A 16,342-nucleotide genomic window follows, 5' to 3' on the forward strand; every position below is an offset into this window, starting at 1 on the left:
TAAAATAAAGGTAGAAATTTGTTAAAAATTGATCATTGGATTTTTTCACAGCTTTCATAGATTTATCGTCTTTCGAGCAGTGATGGAACTAATATAATTAATATTTTACATATTTTAAACAATTCTTCTGTTTTCTTACACGTGCCTGAAATTTACACATTTTAGCGTGGTTCCGGTTTGCTCTAGTCTACTTATTACTATCATTAAAATTTTTAAATAGAAGAGATCTAAGAAAAAAATAAATACGGTCTTCCTTCAGACGGCTTAAAGATAAAAACACAAGGTTCGCTAACCCGCTTAAGTCGATAAAAGCTTTAAAATATTACCCAGCTTCCTTTTCAAACAAAGATCATAGAACCATAAATAGGAAATCTTTATTCATTTTTTATATTGCGTTTAAAACCGAAGTTTTAAAGTCAATATCATTTCCAGATGTTCCAATAATCGTAACGATTCTTCTACCACGTTAGTTTACGCTGGTTAGAAAATACTTGGACGAGCAGAAAGAAAAATGTTCATCGCGATCGACTCGAGGAAAAGTTAAATCCGAGAACTTTTGTAAAATCACATGTCGAACAGCGCTTGAAATTCGAACGTGAACTGAAATGGAAGTTGTTCATAGTCTTTTGAAGAAGTTTCAATCCGATCTAGAATGTAGTAACCGCAAAAAGATAGCAGAAAACCCCAGGCAAACATGTTTACAGCATCGACATAGAAAGTACTTCTGTGTAGTGAATAAAAATGAACTCTTACAAAATCTGGCGAATACGTTCGATTATAAATCAGAAAATTTACACTTTCATCGATTATGCTTGTACTTGTGCCAAGAATACTTCACAGAATAATTATTATTACAAGAAGCTCCTTGTTCTTTAAATTAACACTTAAAATGCAATTAGAAGAAACTAAAAAACAGAATATACCCAGCAGGTGTTATCAAAGTCACGTTAGGATAAATCAAATACTCAGCGGTTTCGGTATATTCAACAAAGCGATACAAATCTGCCAGAAAAGAAAACAGAAAATAAATTTCATAAGAATATAAACTATGCGTAGGGCACTAGAAATAGCTGAAATTTAAATACACAACCGTTCGTATAACACGCGAATAAAAATTTCAGAAAATATCAATGCATTGGTTGAATTCCAATGAATTTATCGTTTGCAATCAGTGCATTTGCGAATGTAACGTGTCGTTTGATTAATAATTCAACGATATAGAGCAAACCGGAAATTTAAATAATTAATCGCGCTAACTCACGCGAAATGAATCGTACTGTTATACTCTTGGACGATGACTGATTCGTATATTAACCCTTTACCGGGTAAAAATGTCGAAGTGTGAAATGAAAATAAAAATTTCTGAGAGAACAATCTCTTGTTCTTGCGCGTAAAAAAAAAAGATAAGCGAATAGAACCACGTAGCCATAAATTTTAAAGTAAAATGTACAGCTGTAGTTACCCAGACCACCCCTATGAAAATATTTACTGTATGTTAAATTTAATTTATATTTCAAGGTGGTCGTACGTGAGAATAATAACTGAGTGACATTGGAGTATGATAGTTGCACGATAGTAATAGCGAATTATTACTTATGTGAGATACTAGACAGAAAGGAGAGATAAGGGAAAGTAATGGCATGACAGAAAAAGATGCAATGACAACAGAGTTGTCATCATTATTATTGTCAACATTACGTCGATGTCTTTGATGAGAATAAGATGGTTGAATAGTATAACAATGCTTCGAATGTGGATCTTTGTAGGTGTTCTCGTGACGAACGCTTGCACTTGAAGTACGACAAGCAGCCAGGCAAACTTGAAAGCGGTCTAGATTTTTTAGTCGTTTCTTCACCACGTCCTGGTCTTTGTGTGCCTTGGGGTTGTCTCTAAGCAAACCTAACAACACATCCTTTCTTCCTTTTATTTGCTGTTAACAACAGTGCCCTATTAGTGTCTTTATTATTCTACAGGAAAATTAAAAAGAAGATAAGAAAACCACCTTGCCAGGATGTAGGCAGCAAGAAACACAGTACTCATAGATAGCACAGCATCCTTGAGCATTACATGTTTTACAACTGTACCTCTCACTCTTGGCTATACTGGATGTATCTTCATTCTTTACAGAATCTTTTTGATCTATGTTGCAACATCCATTTGGTAGAATATCTTGTCTAGAGCATACAATACCACGCTCATCTACTATCAGAGCTTTACCCTACCAGAATATTGAGATTTAAACACATTTCCATAATATAGCATACTGTGATCATATAGAAACTTCATATACCTGAACAGAATTACGACAAGGAATCACTGTATCAGTGCCATTCAGATTTGAAATTATATCCATATTTAGTGCATTATCATTTACTTCTTGATCAACCGCCATCTGCCATGATGATGGTTTACTGGATACTCTTAATTGCTCTGCCAATGCATCATCATCAGAGATTAAGTCATCATTATTGTCATTGATAATCATAGGGTCCATGTCATCAAGATCATTGTCCACAGGTAAAGACTTTCTCTACAAGCAAGATATCACCTGTTATAATTAAAGCAAAGATCGATCCTAAAGCTAAAATTCATTCACAATTTACCTCATCACGGAAGAGAGAAAAAGCGCAGTATGTAAGCGATAAAGCGAAGATCAGTCCAAGTACGAGGCGGCGTCTAATTATTCTAAACAAGCCACCGCAACTCGGCATCCTTTCTACTTTTTGTAATTTACCTTTAAGTTCCCATTAAATCTCTTGTTTTATATTCAGACGCATGATCGCAGTACGACTAATGGGGCAAAATTACTCCATAATGATATAAATTACATCAAAATTATATTAAAACATTGGAATAAAAAGGGAAAGGAGGAAGAAGAGGTTATGTTATTTCTGGTATAATCATATCACGAATGTTTATGAACGGCTTACCGATCGTAGCGTGCAAGTAAATTAATTGCTACAACATGAAGGTCTTATTGATTAATCGTACGTTCAATAAAACAGACCAGAATTTTTTTTAAATATAATTTATCAGGTAGTTGTCACTGAACGTACTAACAGTGACTACAGATGCAAAAGACTGGACATGCCTTTGTTTTCGAAGAGTTATGATTCACGGGGTCCCAGACACCCTCAGATGAAATTACTATTGTTAGGTCTGCGTGCAGAGAGCGCAGCCAGTATGATAATCGTGCCTGTTTTCCCTCTTTTACCGTACCTCAAACTGGCATTTGAAAAGACCCAATTTTCATTTCTAAATAGAATGTTATCAAATTCGAGGGAGGTGTTCAGGAGTCCCTAAAGAATGGTAGTCTGGTCCTTATATTATCCAATTCATAAATTATTCCTAGATAGACCCATTTTTGCCGGTAATGTCACCTCGCTGCATTAACCGTGTCAGCACAAGGCTGAAAAATCATTAAAATAATTGTTTAACAAATTTGACTTCAATTACTTTGGAAAATAAATCATTTTAGAAAAGCAATAAATTAATTAAAGAATTGAAAAGTATTTGTAACTGTTATTATTGTATAACGTTCAATAACTATTTGATAAAAATCAAATTTATATTAAAACACAATAATCACTTCTTAATATTGTATAAAAATTAAATAATTCAAACAAATTTACTGGATATCCGTGTATAAAAATTATAAAAATAATAAATTTCAATAGATATAACAATAATTTAATTACCAAACAATTGTAAAATTATAAACAGTAATTACATAAATTTCAATAGAATAATCAACCAAAATTTTGCAATATACCCACGCGAAAATTAAAGAAATAAACAATTTAAATAGATATAACAATAATTTGATTAATAAACAATTGTAAAATATAAAATAATAATTAAACAAATATTAACAAATATCAGATAGAAATAGTTAAATCTGCGGAACCGGTGAAGCGGAACGTCATGCTTGATTGCGCGCGCCGCGCGCCGGTACAAGCGCGACCCGGAGGGAGGTCAAATCTAATTAGTCTTATCGCGACCGCCAAAGGATACGGATCGAGCTGTCAAACATATACCGGTACGGGTTGACACCATGGATATTCGTGCATGGATTTATCAGTGTGTTACCATAAGTGTTACTGTGTGTGCCTATCGTGTTTCCTATAGTGTTTCCCATGTGTTTTGGAATATTTATACGGATATATTAGTGCATTTTATGGTGTGGTCACCCATGTGTTTTGACATTTTTATACAATTGCATTAATGTGTCGTGTGGTGTGGTACCCCATGTACCTGCATGTGCTTTATTGTATTTTATGGTGTGGTTCTCTATGTGTTTTGGCATATTTATACGGATTTATTAGTGGGTTTTATGGAGTGGTACCCTATGTGTTTTACTATAATTTTGCAAATATTTTACGGTGTTTTATGGTTTTAATCCTTATGTGTTTTGGGATGTATTTGCATGTGTTTTACCGTGTTTTATGGTGTAATTATTCCCATTAGATTTGCATGCATATTTTTGAATTATCCTATGTATTAGCATATTCACTACAACAAATTGAGAGAAAACATATATCGTTCAAGAATCGTGATTTTTATGCTTTCAGATGAGTGCTTTGGCCAGTGGGGGTACCGTTTCTTTGACGAGCCAACAGTCAATCTAAGATGCGTGGCGAGTACAGTGGTGCAAGTCAACGATTGGTGAGTCGCATGCTTTAAAGTTCCTCCGGTTCCCATCATGTCGTAGGACGAATGGTCCGTAGCGACACGGGAATTGGTTGTAATTTTTATTTTTTGAGCGAGCATAGTGACCCACGAATATCACTGTATCATTTTATACAATGATAATCGTGCAAATTGCTTTTTTGTGTATTTTATGCCTTAGCTCAGGATAGGGTTTTCTTGTACATATTTACATATATAGATTTCGAGTTTAAAAATGTAGAGAAGTCGGATGACCCTCCGACTTCACAATACACTTTCTTTTTTATATGTACAAGAATTTATTTCGCGATGAGCGGATTTCAATATCAAAGTAATAAGCATGAATACTATTAATTATTATAACTACTTACTTTGATAACGAAATCGCTCTTGAAATTGAAACGTTTTTCCGATTTTACTTGTGAAATTGGCATCAGTTTAGTATATGGGCTGGCCCCCAAGGGGGTTGGTATTTGCTCTTCAAGCATTGTATAAAGTTCCCCTTTCGAACTTGAAATTCATTCTATCACGTTCAATTTTTCGACCCTAAACACTCATCATTCACACTTCAGCCTCACGAACTCTATCACATAATCATTTATCCACCCGCATACGCTTGTGTAGTGAAATATTACCCCGTTAGGATTTTCAAGTTTAAGTAGTGTTGCGAAAAATTTTCAATGTGAGAATAAATATTACCCCGTTAGAATTTTCAAGTTTAAGTAGTGTTGCGAAAAATTTTCAACGCGAGAGTAAATATTATTCCGTTAGAATTTTCAAGTTTAAGTAGTGTTGCGAAAAATTTCCGGCGCGAGAGTAAATATGACTATACACTGACTAGTATTCGGTGGGAATCCTTTTGGTTTTTATATGATAAAATTAGTTACAAGGATTCCGCGGCATAAGACCGTGAACACCACCTCATGGGAGATAAAACCATGCATTACTAGGCCTTTGCAGGCACAGCCATAGAGTACGGAACATTTAAGTATGTTGCATCCCATACGCTAAGCTGTCTTAAAGTCCTTTTGCCTATACTATGGGCGTCCACCACTCGAACACGTTGGATGCAACGTGTTCGATGGGTGGGTAGCGCTCTTAGCGAAGGGGTGCACCCTGCCTGGGCCTAGAGCCTTAAACAGGCGGGGTGGGTGGTATGTAGCGTCGGGCGTAAGTCCAGGGGGCCTAAGAACCTCCGTTGCCAGCTGATATTAGCAGTGGACGAATGTTTGAGTCATATTTGCTCAATTTTGCTTTTCAATATTTGCTCTTCAAGCATAATTTAAAGCTCCCCTTTAGTGATGTTGCTAGATCAGGATTTTCTATTTTAATTAGTGTTGCGAAAAATTTCCAGCGCGAGAGTAACTATGACGATGCACTTACTAGTATTCGGTGGGAATCCTTTTGGTTTTTAAACTCAATGTTTTACTTAATTAATCAAATTAGTTACAAGGATTCCGCGGCATAAGACCGTGAACACCATCTCTGGGAGATATACCCATGCATTACTAGGCCTTTCAAGGCGCAGTTTAGAATGTGGCGCACATCCATATGTTCCATTTAATAAACTGCAGTCCTTTTGTCTATACTATGGGCGTCCGTCAATCTGACACGTTGGATGCAACGTGTTGGACGGGCGGGTAGCGCTCTTAGCGAAGGGGTGCACCCTGTTCTAGGCGGGGTGGGTGGTATGTAGCGTCGGGCGTAAGTCCAGGGGGCCCGAAAACCTCCGTTGCCAGCTGATATTAGAAGTGCACCATTTTTGCGTCATAGTTGCTCTATTTTGCTTTTCAGTATTTGCTCTTCAAGCATTATAGAAAGCTCTTCGATCATACTTCAAATTCATTCTGTCACGTTCACGGTTCTCGACCCTAAACACTCATCATTCGCACTTCAGCCTCACGAACTCTATCACATAATCATTTATCTACCCGCATACCCTTGTGTAGTGAAATATTACCCCGTTAGGATTTTCAAGTTAAAGTAGTGTTGCGATAAATTTTCAACGCGAGAGTAAATATTACCCCGTAAAGATTTTCAAGTTTATGTAGTGTTGCGAAAAATTTTCAATGCGAGAGTAAATGTTACCCCGTTAGAATTTTCAAGTTTAAGTAGTGTTGCGAATAATTTTCAACGCGAGGGTAAATATTACCCTGTTAGAATTTTCAAGTTTAAGTAGTGTTGCGAAAAATTTCCGGCGCGAAAGTAAATATGACTATACACTGACTAGTATTCGGTGGGAATCCTTTTGGTTTTTATATGATAAAATTAGTTACAAGGATTCCGCGGCATAAGACCGTGAACACCACCTCATGGGAGATAAAACCATGCATTACTAGGCCTTTGCAGGCACAGCCATAGAGTACGGAACATTTAAGTATGTTGCATCCCATACGCTAAGCTGTCTTAAAGTCCTTTTGCCTATACTATGGGCGTCCACCACTCGAACACGTTGGATGCAACGTGTTCGATGGGTGGGTAGCGCTCTTAGCGAAGGGGTGCACCCTGCCTGGGCCTAGAGCCTTAAACAGGCGGGGTGGGTGGTATGTAGCGTCGGGCTTTAAGTCCAGGGGGCCTAAGAACCTCCGTTGCCAGCTAATATTAGCAGTGGACGAATGTTTGAGTCATATTAGCTCAATTTTGCTTTTCAATATTTGCTCTTTAAGCATAATTTAAAGCTCCCCTTTAGTGATGTTGCTAGGTCAGGATTTTCTATTTTAATTAGTGTTGCGAAAAATAACGCGAGAGTAAATATGACGATGCACTTACTAGTATTCGGTGGGAATCCTTTTGGTTTTTAAACTCAATGTTTTATTTAATTAATGAAATTAGTTACAAGGATTCCGCGGCATAAGACCGTGAACACCATCTCATGGGAGATAAAACCATGCATTACTAGGCCTTTCAAGGCGCAGTTTAGAATGTGGCGCACATCCATATGTTCCATTTAATAAACTGCAGTCCTTTTGCCTATACTATGGGCGTCCGCCAATCTGACACGTTGGATGCAACGTGTTGGACGGGCGGGTAGCGCTCTTAGCGAAGGGGTGCATCCTTTCCTAGGCGGGGTGGGTGGTATGTAGCGTCGGGCTTTAAGTCCAGGGGGCCCGAAAACCTCCGTTGCCAGCCGATATTAGAAGTGCACCATTTTTGCGTCATAGTTGCTCTATTTTGCTTTTCAGTATTTGCTTTTCAAGCATTGTAGAAAGCTCTTCGTTCATACTTCAAATTCATTCTGTCACGTTCACGGTTCTCGGCTCTAAACACTCATCACTCACACTTCAGCCTCACGAATTCTATCACATAATCATTTATCCACCCCCGCATACCCCAGTATAGTGAAATATTAGCCCGTTAGATGTTTATGTACTAGTCATGTTTTTAGATCAGGATTTTCTATTTTAATTAGTGTTGCGAGAAATTTCCAACGCGAGAGTAAATATGACAATGCACTGACTATTATTCGGTGGGAATCCTTTTGGTTTTTAAACTCAATCCAATATTTTATTTATTTAATCAAATTCGTTACAAGGATTCCGCGGCATAAGACCGTGAAACACCATCTCATGGGAGATAAACCCATGCATTACTAGGCCTTTGCAGGCGCAGCTTTAGAATACGGAACATATGAAAATATGTTACCATATTCTAAACTGCAGTCCTTTTGCCTATACTATGGGCGTCCGTCAATCTGACACCGTTGGATGCAACGTGTTGGACGGGCGGGTAGCGCTCTTAGCGAAGGGGTGCATCCTGTCCTGGCGTTACGACGTCCAGGCGGGGTGGGTGGTATGTAGCGTCGGGCGCAAGTCCAGGGGGCCTAAGAACCTCCGTTGCCAACTGATATTAGCAGTGCACCATGTTTTATGTCATAGTTGCTCAATTTTGCTTTTCTGTATTTGCTCTTCAAGCTTTATATTTGCAAAGTCGAGTCACTTTCATTAAAAATAAATCCCCCTGGGGGGCCAGCCCATATACTAAATCGGAGCGATGAAATTTCGCCTATATTCTTACTTTTAATAAAGTGAGAATATCATCTTTAGTTTTTGCTAATCGTACGTTTTAGCTTAGGCATTTCAGCACACATGAAGAAAACTGGTAGGTGAAAATACCTTTGGCCTTGTTCATTTTTATGCCCAAAGCTCATTCGGGTACTTAGATGTACTCGCGTGGGTGGAGGGCGGTGGACAAGGTTTAGTTTTAAGTATAATACATTTTGGCGACTGACAAAAGTAGTGAACCAATAGTGAACCACGATAGAAGTTCCACATGTGTGTGTGTGGTTAGGATGTGGGATTTGTATCGTTTATTAACAATCTTAACTTGCTATAACATTACAAAATACTTATCAAAAATAAATTGAACAATTTTTACATTAGATAATTCAATAGAATACGAAAATGAAATGTATTACTTTAGCATAATGTTCACTATTATTTGTCAGTCGATTTCAGCAAAAAAGGTATGATTTTATTAGAGTGTGAAAGTTGAATTGAACTCGGGTGTCGGAGGCGTCCCGGGACGTTCTCCCTAGGTGTAGGCTTTTTTGCACCCGGGTGGTTGTATGAGAACCGTGGAGTGAATTTTTGTGAGAATGATTTTTGCCCTTTTTTAAATATAGCGATAGGCAGGCAGGTAGTTTACTTCTGGTGTGATTGAGTTTAGTTTATAAGTAGGCAGGGCCAGAGCAAGCTTTCATGTTTCTCTTCGTATTCTCCTCTAATACGTGAGAAACTTGTATCTGGGGTTGGAAATTAAAAAATCAAGAGGAATAATGAAAATGCAAATTAATTAGTTGATTAATTAATTAATTTAGCATTCTCTCTTGATTTTTTCAAGGCCAAGCCTTATTAGTTTGTAAGTCGTAGTCGTGGTACTAGACCCGATTACAAAAATGAAGTATTAAAGTGAAAGTGCAGTGAAGTGAAGTGAAGTGAAATTAAAAAGTGTTTTGTGCTTGGACATTTGCTAAAATTGTGCAGGTATGCGAGTAGCGATTCAAGGGATCGTTGCTCGTTTACGTGTTACGTTTTTACAAATGTCTGAGCAAACGTAAAATTTTCGCGAGTGATTTTTGTGAGGCTATTGCCGAAGAAAGAAGAGGCTATATGCTGAAGAGCCCCGGCAAAATTTGCCCAGAAGAGGGGAACTACTAATGGCTCTCCATCTTCGGATGGACAGTCATTCTGTCACTATGCTCGATAATTTGTTCTTGTCTTTTTTTTTTCCTTGACCGGTATGAAAAGTACCGTCAAGAACATATTGAACTTGAAATTTTATTGCAATTTTGTTTCTGTTCTCGGCATTTTCCATTTCAGTTGTTATCGAAATTGTGGTGTTAATTATATTTTCTCTTTCAGAATTTTATTGTTGAAATTTTGATTTTATGTTGTCTATTTTGGGGGGGTTTTATAATTTTAATTGGTTCACTATTTTATTTCAGGAAATTATTCTTTTCTTATCGATTTCATATGTAAGTATTATCTTATCTGCTCATATCATACATTCGTATTCTCGTTTCTTTTATTAAATAGCTCCGATGTTGCAATGGTAATTATGTTTTCTGTTTCCATATTCTACTGTTTCAATTGTTACTGAGATTATGATGTTAATAATCATATTTTCTGTTACAGCATTTCTGTGTTGTTATGTAGGCGAGTACCTGCACCGGTGGATACTTTCAAATAAAAAGGAATTTTCTTTTGCTTTGCTCGCCTTTTGTGTTTTCTTTCTTTTTCGATTTTCCTTTCCTTTTCACCTTTGATTATGACGAGTATAACATTAGAATAGTAAGTACCGTAGGGTCCTTGTAATTATTTTTAAGGTAATTTAAGACATCATCGAGGGATCATTGAAGAATTCATTTGTTTTAAGTTACTTTTAAATTAATTTTAAAATACTGTAAGCGAGTTAAGAACGAAAGTATGCGAGGAGTATGTGAGTATGTGCATGCAGTATGTTTATGAACGAGTTATGTATATGGAGGTATGATGCAAATTCTTTATCAGTATTGTGATAAAGAATTTGCTGCCCAAATTATGATGCGGCTGTCTATCCGAAGAAACAATTACATATCTCGGCATAGGGTCCTTGCAATTATTTTTAAGTTAATTTAAAACATCATCGAGGGATCATTGAAGAATTCATTTGTTTTAAGTTACTTTTAAGTTAATTTTAAAATACTGTAAGCGAGTTAAGAATGAAAGTATGTGAGGAGATGAGTATGTGCATGCAGTATATTTATGAACGGGTTATGTGTATGGACTAGTATGGAGGTATGATGCAAATTTTTTATCGGTATTGTGGTAAAGAATTTGCTGCCCAAATTGTGATGCGGCTGTCTATCCAAGGAAACAATTACATATCTCAGCATGTTAAGAGAAGTGTAATTGTCGCTTTACGATACTAAGCTGCCAACTTTGAAAACGAATGAAATTGTAATTGATCGATGTGAAGATCGATGTGGGGGATCGGCGTGACCGTAAGTCTATCCTCCATTACGCGAGCCTACGGGTTAATTAGAGTCTATACTCGGTTATCTCGTTGGCAACAGCTTGATAGGCGAAGTCCTTGTTATGGTGGGAGGTTGGGACTAGGTGTTAGGGTGGGTCACAGTCGTAGCAACCTCCACGTGGTGTGACCTGGTAATCGGTATCGTCGTCTAAACATTTATCAAATGATAATTTTTAGAAAACGATACCGAGCTGAACGCTACGATTCGCGAAGATAAAGTAGTAACATAAATTTTTTCGAGTCAACTTTTTGATTGATCATTATTGCTGATGAATATAACTTTGAAATTAATTACTTTTTTTATTATGTGACTAATCGAGGGATCATCGAAGAATTCATTTGTTTTAAGTTACTTTTAAGTTAATTTTAAAATACTGTAAGCGAGTTAAGAACGAAAGTATGTGAGGAGATGAGTATGTGCATGCAGTATGTTTATGAACGGGTTATGTGTATGGACTAGTATGGAGGTATGGTGCAAATTTTTTATCGGTATTGTGGTAAAGAATTTGCTGCCCACGTGGTGTGACCTGGTAATTGATCTCGTTTTCTAAAGATAACTTTTAGAAAGCGATATCAGGCTAAGAGCTACAGATTTATATATTTTTTAATTGGGAAACAATAGTTTAAATTCAGAAAAGAATTTTCGAGATTGCAATATTACCATATACAGTACTCTATTACATCTCTTACATCCCAGCACCTCCTACATCCCTGCGTTCCTTGTATTCCTGCATTCCTCACATCCCGACATCCCTTATATTCCCGTATCTTTTATATCCCTGCATTAATTATACCCTCGCATCCCTTACATCCATGTAACACTTACATTCCTGCACCAATTACATCCCTGCACCACTTACATATTTGCACCCTTACATCACTGCATCTCTTACATTCCTGCTTTCTTTATATCCCTGCATCGCTTATATCTCTGCATTCCTTACATCTCCGTATTCCTCACATTCCTGCATTCCTTACAATCCTGCATCCTCTACTTCTCTGTATCCCTTACATCCCTGCATTCCTTACATCTCTGCAACCCTTACGTCCCAGTATTCCATACATCCTTGGGACACTATTATTCCTTCATCCCTTACATCCCTGCAACCCTTATAATAAATATATCATAAATATAATAACATATTAGAAAAACCGGTTCGAGTAAAGGTAAGTAAAGGTAAGTAAAGGTAAGTAAATTCAATTTTGAATTTTGAATTTTCAATTTTAGGCCCTCTAGCGGCAAAAATGTGAACTAAAATCTCGATGTCCGATCAGCGCCATCTGATTTCGGAAAAAGGAACTAAAGCATGCACCATTTTTGGCCCTCTGGCGGCAAAAATTTGAACTAAAATCTCAATGTCCGATCAGCGCCATCTGGTTTTGGAAAAAGGAACTAAATCATGCACCATTTTTGGCCCTCTGGCGGCAAAAATGTGAACTAAAATCTCAATGTCCGTTCAGCGCCATCTGGTTTTGGAAAAAGGAACTAAATCATGCACCATTTTTGGCCCTCTGGCGGCAAAAATTTGAACTAAAATTTCGACCTCGAATCAGCGCCCTCTGGCGGTAAAAATCGGAACTAAATTTATGACGATTTCTTACTAAAAAGATACAGGAATATAAGTGATGGAGCGATGTAAGGGATGCAGGGTTGTAAGGAATACAGGGATGTAAGGAATGCAGAGATGTAAAGGATGCAGGGATGTAAGAAATGCATGGATGTAAGGAATGTATGGATGTAAGGAATGCAGAGATGTAAAGGATGTAGTGATGTAAGGGATGCGGGGATGTAAGGAATGCAGGGGTGTAAGGAATGCAGAGATGTAAAAGATGCAGGGATGTAAGGAATGCAGAGATGTAAAGGATGTAGTGATGTAAGGGATGTGGGAATGTAAGGAATGCAGGGATGTAAGGAAAGAATAAACTCCTAATGAGTTTATTCAATAAGCTAAGAAGATCAATGTAGGAAATTAAATGAACGCAGAAAATAAAATAAGGTTATATGTATGTTTAGCAGGTAGATGTGAACTGCTCGGCGGTCGCTATAGGACTGATGCTGTTTCGCTTCGCTCTAAGCCCTTTACTCGAATCAGCGACTGTAAATATTTTTTTTTTTTTAATATTTAACGTGGGGAAATCTTGCATAAGACCCCCCACCGTCCACTGGGGGAGGGCGGCGGGGGAGTGTCAGATTCCTACTGACTAAAACCCCACGGCGACCGATATTGGCGATAAAGGAGAGCTCTGGGACTTTATGTATATCATTCCGGAGCCCTCCACGTCTGGCACTCAGGTGCCAATATCATGTGTCTAACACGTAGCCGACACTGGAGGTCGCACCCAGTGCCGGCTTCTACTTGGGCCGCGTGCGAAGGCGTCTGGAGCCCCCACTCCCGACGCCAGGGGCCCTGACGGCCCCACTGGTCTTTGCGGTGAAGCCGTCATATATGTATAGTGTTGAGAGAAGGGTTGAATGTTACTGTAATATGGCAAGACTGAGCTCGAGACACTGACTGACAGTGAGTAATGGATATTGGAGCAATCTGCTATTACCTTCAACGTGCGTTAGACTGTTACAGTGCGAAGTATTTCACATTTTTGTATTAGAATAGAGCAGATGGCGTTCGTTCTCAAGGCACAAATTCAAGATCCTTTTGAGAACGAAGGCACGTCCAATTTTGTAAATCTGTAATTACTGCTAAGCCTCGCACCGACAATTGAAATATCATTGCCTATCAAATTAATGATTTTATATCGACGTATGATACTGTATAATTAAAGAATTTCTGTAATTAGTATGTAATTAGTGTTTATAATTGTGTTCTGTAATTAGTTGTGATCAAATAAATTTACTGTTTAAGTGAAAAATTGAAAAATGATTTTCTTCTTTCTTTCCGGACCCTCGTTTCTCATTATTGATAATATTATATGCAAAATTATTTATTATACTTCCCTAGAAGAAATTATTACCAGTTTAGGTTATCCCTGCAAAGACAGAAAACAATCAACGATCTTTAAAGAAATTGATCAATGAATGACATGTAAACGATGAAAACTGAGGAAATACTGGAAAATAAAAAACGTAAGCGATGACTTTCAAAATGCTACAGTGGGCATTATCCCTTCTAATTTTCACCGCTGTTATTATCATTATTGTTATATCAGTTATTCACCTTGGTAAACAAGATTATCAATCGCAAAGTGGAAAATCTAAGGTATGATACAGAAATTTGCCACTTTTCAAATTTATTTAATAAGTCAATGTAATAAGGGTTAATTAAAAATAACAAGATATTATAAAAAATATTCTATTCGCTTATAAATCGTACACGTGGGTATAAAGGACAATTTCTTTTTACCAAAGTGAGCTTTTCCAGACACGACTAACGGCGACCCTCTTGTTTCCGTGATTGTAAATCTTTAGACACTTCACAATCTTCTGTACCAGCAAATCCACGTTTGCCTTTTTGATTCCATTGTGCACTGTTTCTTTGTTGCTTCTTCAACATGTGCACCACAAGCGAAACTGTTTCTTTCATTTCAACAAATGCATCATTTTTTTCTCAAATTTTAAAACTGTGTCCTTCAAGATTATAATTTAACATTATTTCTTGTGCGATCAATAGGGTAGGTAGCTTGAGAAGCCTCATACGTGCCAATGATACCATTCCTAATTGAGATAAGCGTTATTTAATTTCGATTCAAGTATCAGGATAAGAACGAATGGATGAACTTCGTTATGGACCGTCGAATTTTATTCTGAAGGTTTTTTATTCCATAATTCAAGAGTTATGACTTTGCAATTGAATTTAGAATTATAATACTGTATTATTTAACAATATTGTACACAATACAGAGATCGAACTTGTTAAAATAACACCTAAGATAAAAATCGGATTGAAAAATTTAATTATGTTATTATAAATGATTTATAATAATTATTATATCTGAGATCCCAGAGTTTCAAGAATATTCTTCGTAATATTGAAACTGTTTGTCCCATTACTTTTTCCTTTACCATACCTTTGTCTACGCGATATTGATAAATGTAAATAGACAAAACTGTTGCATAAAAACGTTTGAAGTATCTTGAAGAAACAGTTCCAAGTAACTGCGTAGTTTCGATAAATTTTTGCTATATTAATACATTACAGACCACGTAAAGATCATTCAATTTTACACTAGCTACTTTCTTTTTTAATAAAATATAAAATATAGTAATATAATTCCAAGCAATATTTTTCCTTGCTATGTGACGATGGAAAACACATCTTCGATTAAGCGAAAAAGTGAAAAATTAAATATTATAAATAAGAACAACGTAAAAATAATCTGCTTTTAAACGCAGCTATCTGGCGGCAATTAAACCGGCTGCATTTTGCACCGATTGCAAATATTTGAAGAATCTAAGCAAGCGTAATCGGAGCCAGAGACGAAACGGATATGAAAACTGTAACGCGATACAACGAACAATAATCATTTCTAGATAGACGATAACAAAAGAGAGACGCCAGAACATCCAAGGCGGTGGTAATCCTCGCATCATCATTCGCTCAAAAGTCAACGCGACAAAAATGCGACCAATTAGAGGACAGAGTCCATAGGCTGCTTCTACCCCGTAGAAGGCACACGCCCCCACCAAATATTAAGGGTTCTAGGGTTCGACGGACCAGTCTACCGCTACAGTCGTTAACAAACAGGTAGTGATGGTATTTCGTAAAGTCTCATTCTGTGTGAGGTGAACGAAGAAGGGAAAAAATCCTGGCAAAAAGAAAAGTTGATTTAATTAATACGTGTTGGACCTGTCATATACGTGTTGGCCAAGACACAATATTGTTATATCGTGCTTCAAATGTTGGTTACCATGGATTCGAAACGTTAGGCATTTGTAGCTGATGCAGATAAATCATAAAAGGTACTTATGTAACTGTTTCTTTTATTGTCCATTTACATATCGCAAAAGGGTTTAGTCAAAAAGTGCATAAGTCTTATTGTGGAAATTTTAATTCAGGAAGTGGTGTTGTTCAAAAGATATAAAAGTTTGAATATTTTCATGAGAAAGATATTTACTTTAAACACCGGTGTAATATTTTCTTGATTCATGATTCTACCGTATCATCTAGTAATTATTGTAATAAGTTTCTGTTAGTTACAAAATTAT

At 36.9% G+C, this 16,342-nt stretch overlaps 1 protein-coding gene across 1 annotated transcript; it reads right to left on the minus strand.

The window, feature by feature from the left end:
• Positions 1 to 1,388: 1,388 nt before the first annotated feature.
• LOC117605443 (SREBP regulating gene protein) lies at positions 1,389 to 3,081 on the minus strand. The gene is made up of 5 exons (XM_034326800.2): positions 2,931 to 3,081; positions 2,604 to 2,790; positions 2,291 to 2,530; positions 2,003 to 2,218; positions 1,389 to 1,930 (listed from the first exon to the last, which is right to left on the minus strand). The coding sequence occupies exons 2-5, from the start codon at positions 2,709 to 2,711 to the stop codon at positions 1,514 to 1,516; spliced, it is 981 nt and encodes a 326-aa protein (XP_034182691.1). The 5' UTR covers positions 2,712 to 2,790; positions 2,931 to 3,081; the 3' UTR covers positions 1,389 to 1,513.
• Positions 3,082 to 16,342: the final 13,261 nt, after the last annotated feature.

Source organism: Osmia lignaria, chromosome 3 (genome assembly GCF_051020975.1).
Source record: "Osmia lignaria lignaria isolate PbOS001 chromosome 3, iyOsmLign1, whole genome shotgun sequence".
In the NCBI taxonomy this organism is placed as follows: domain Eukaryota; kingdom Metazoa; phylum Arthropoda; class Insecta; order Hymenoptera; family Megachilidae; genus Osmia; species Osmia lignaria.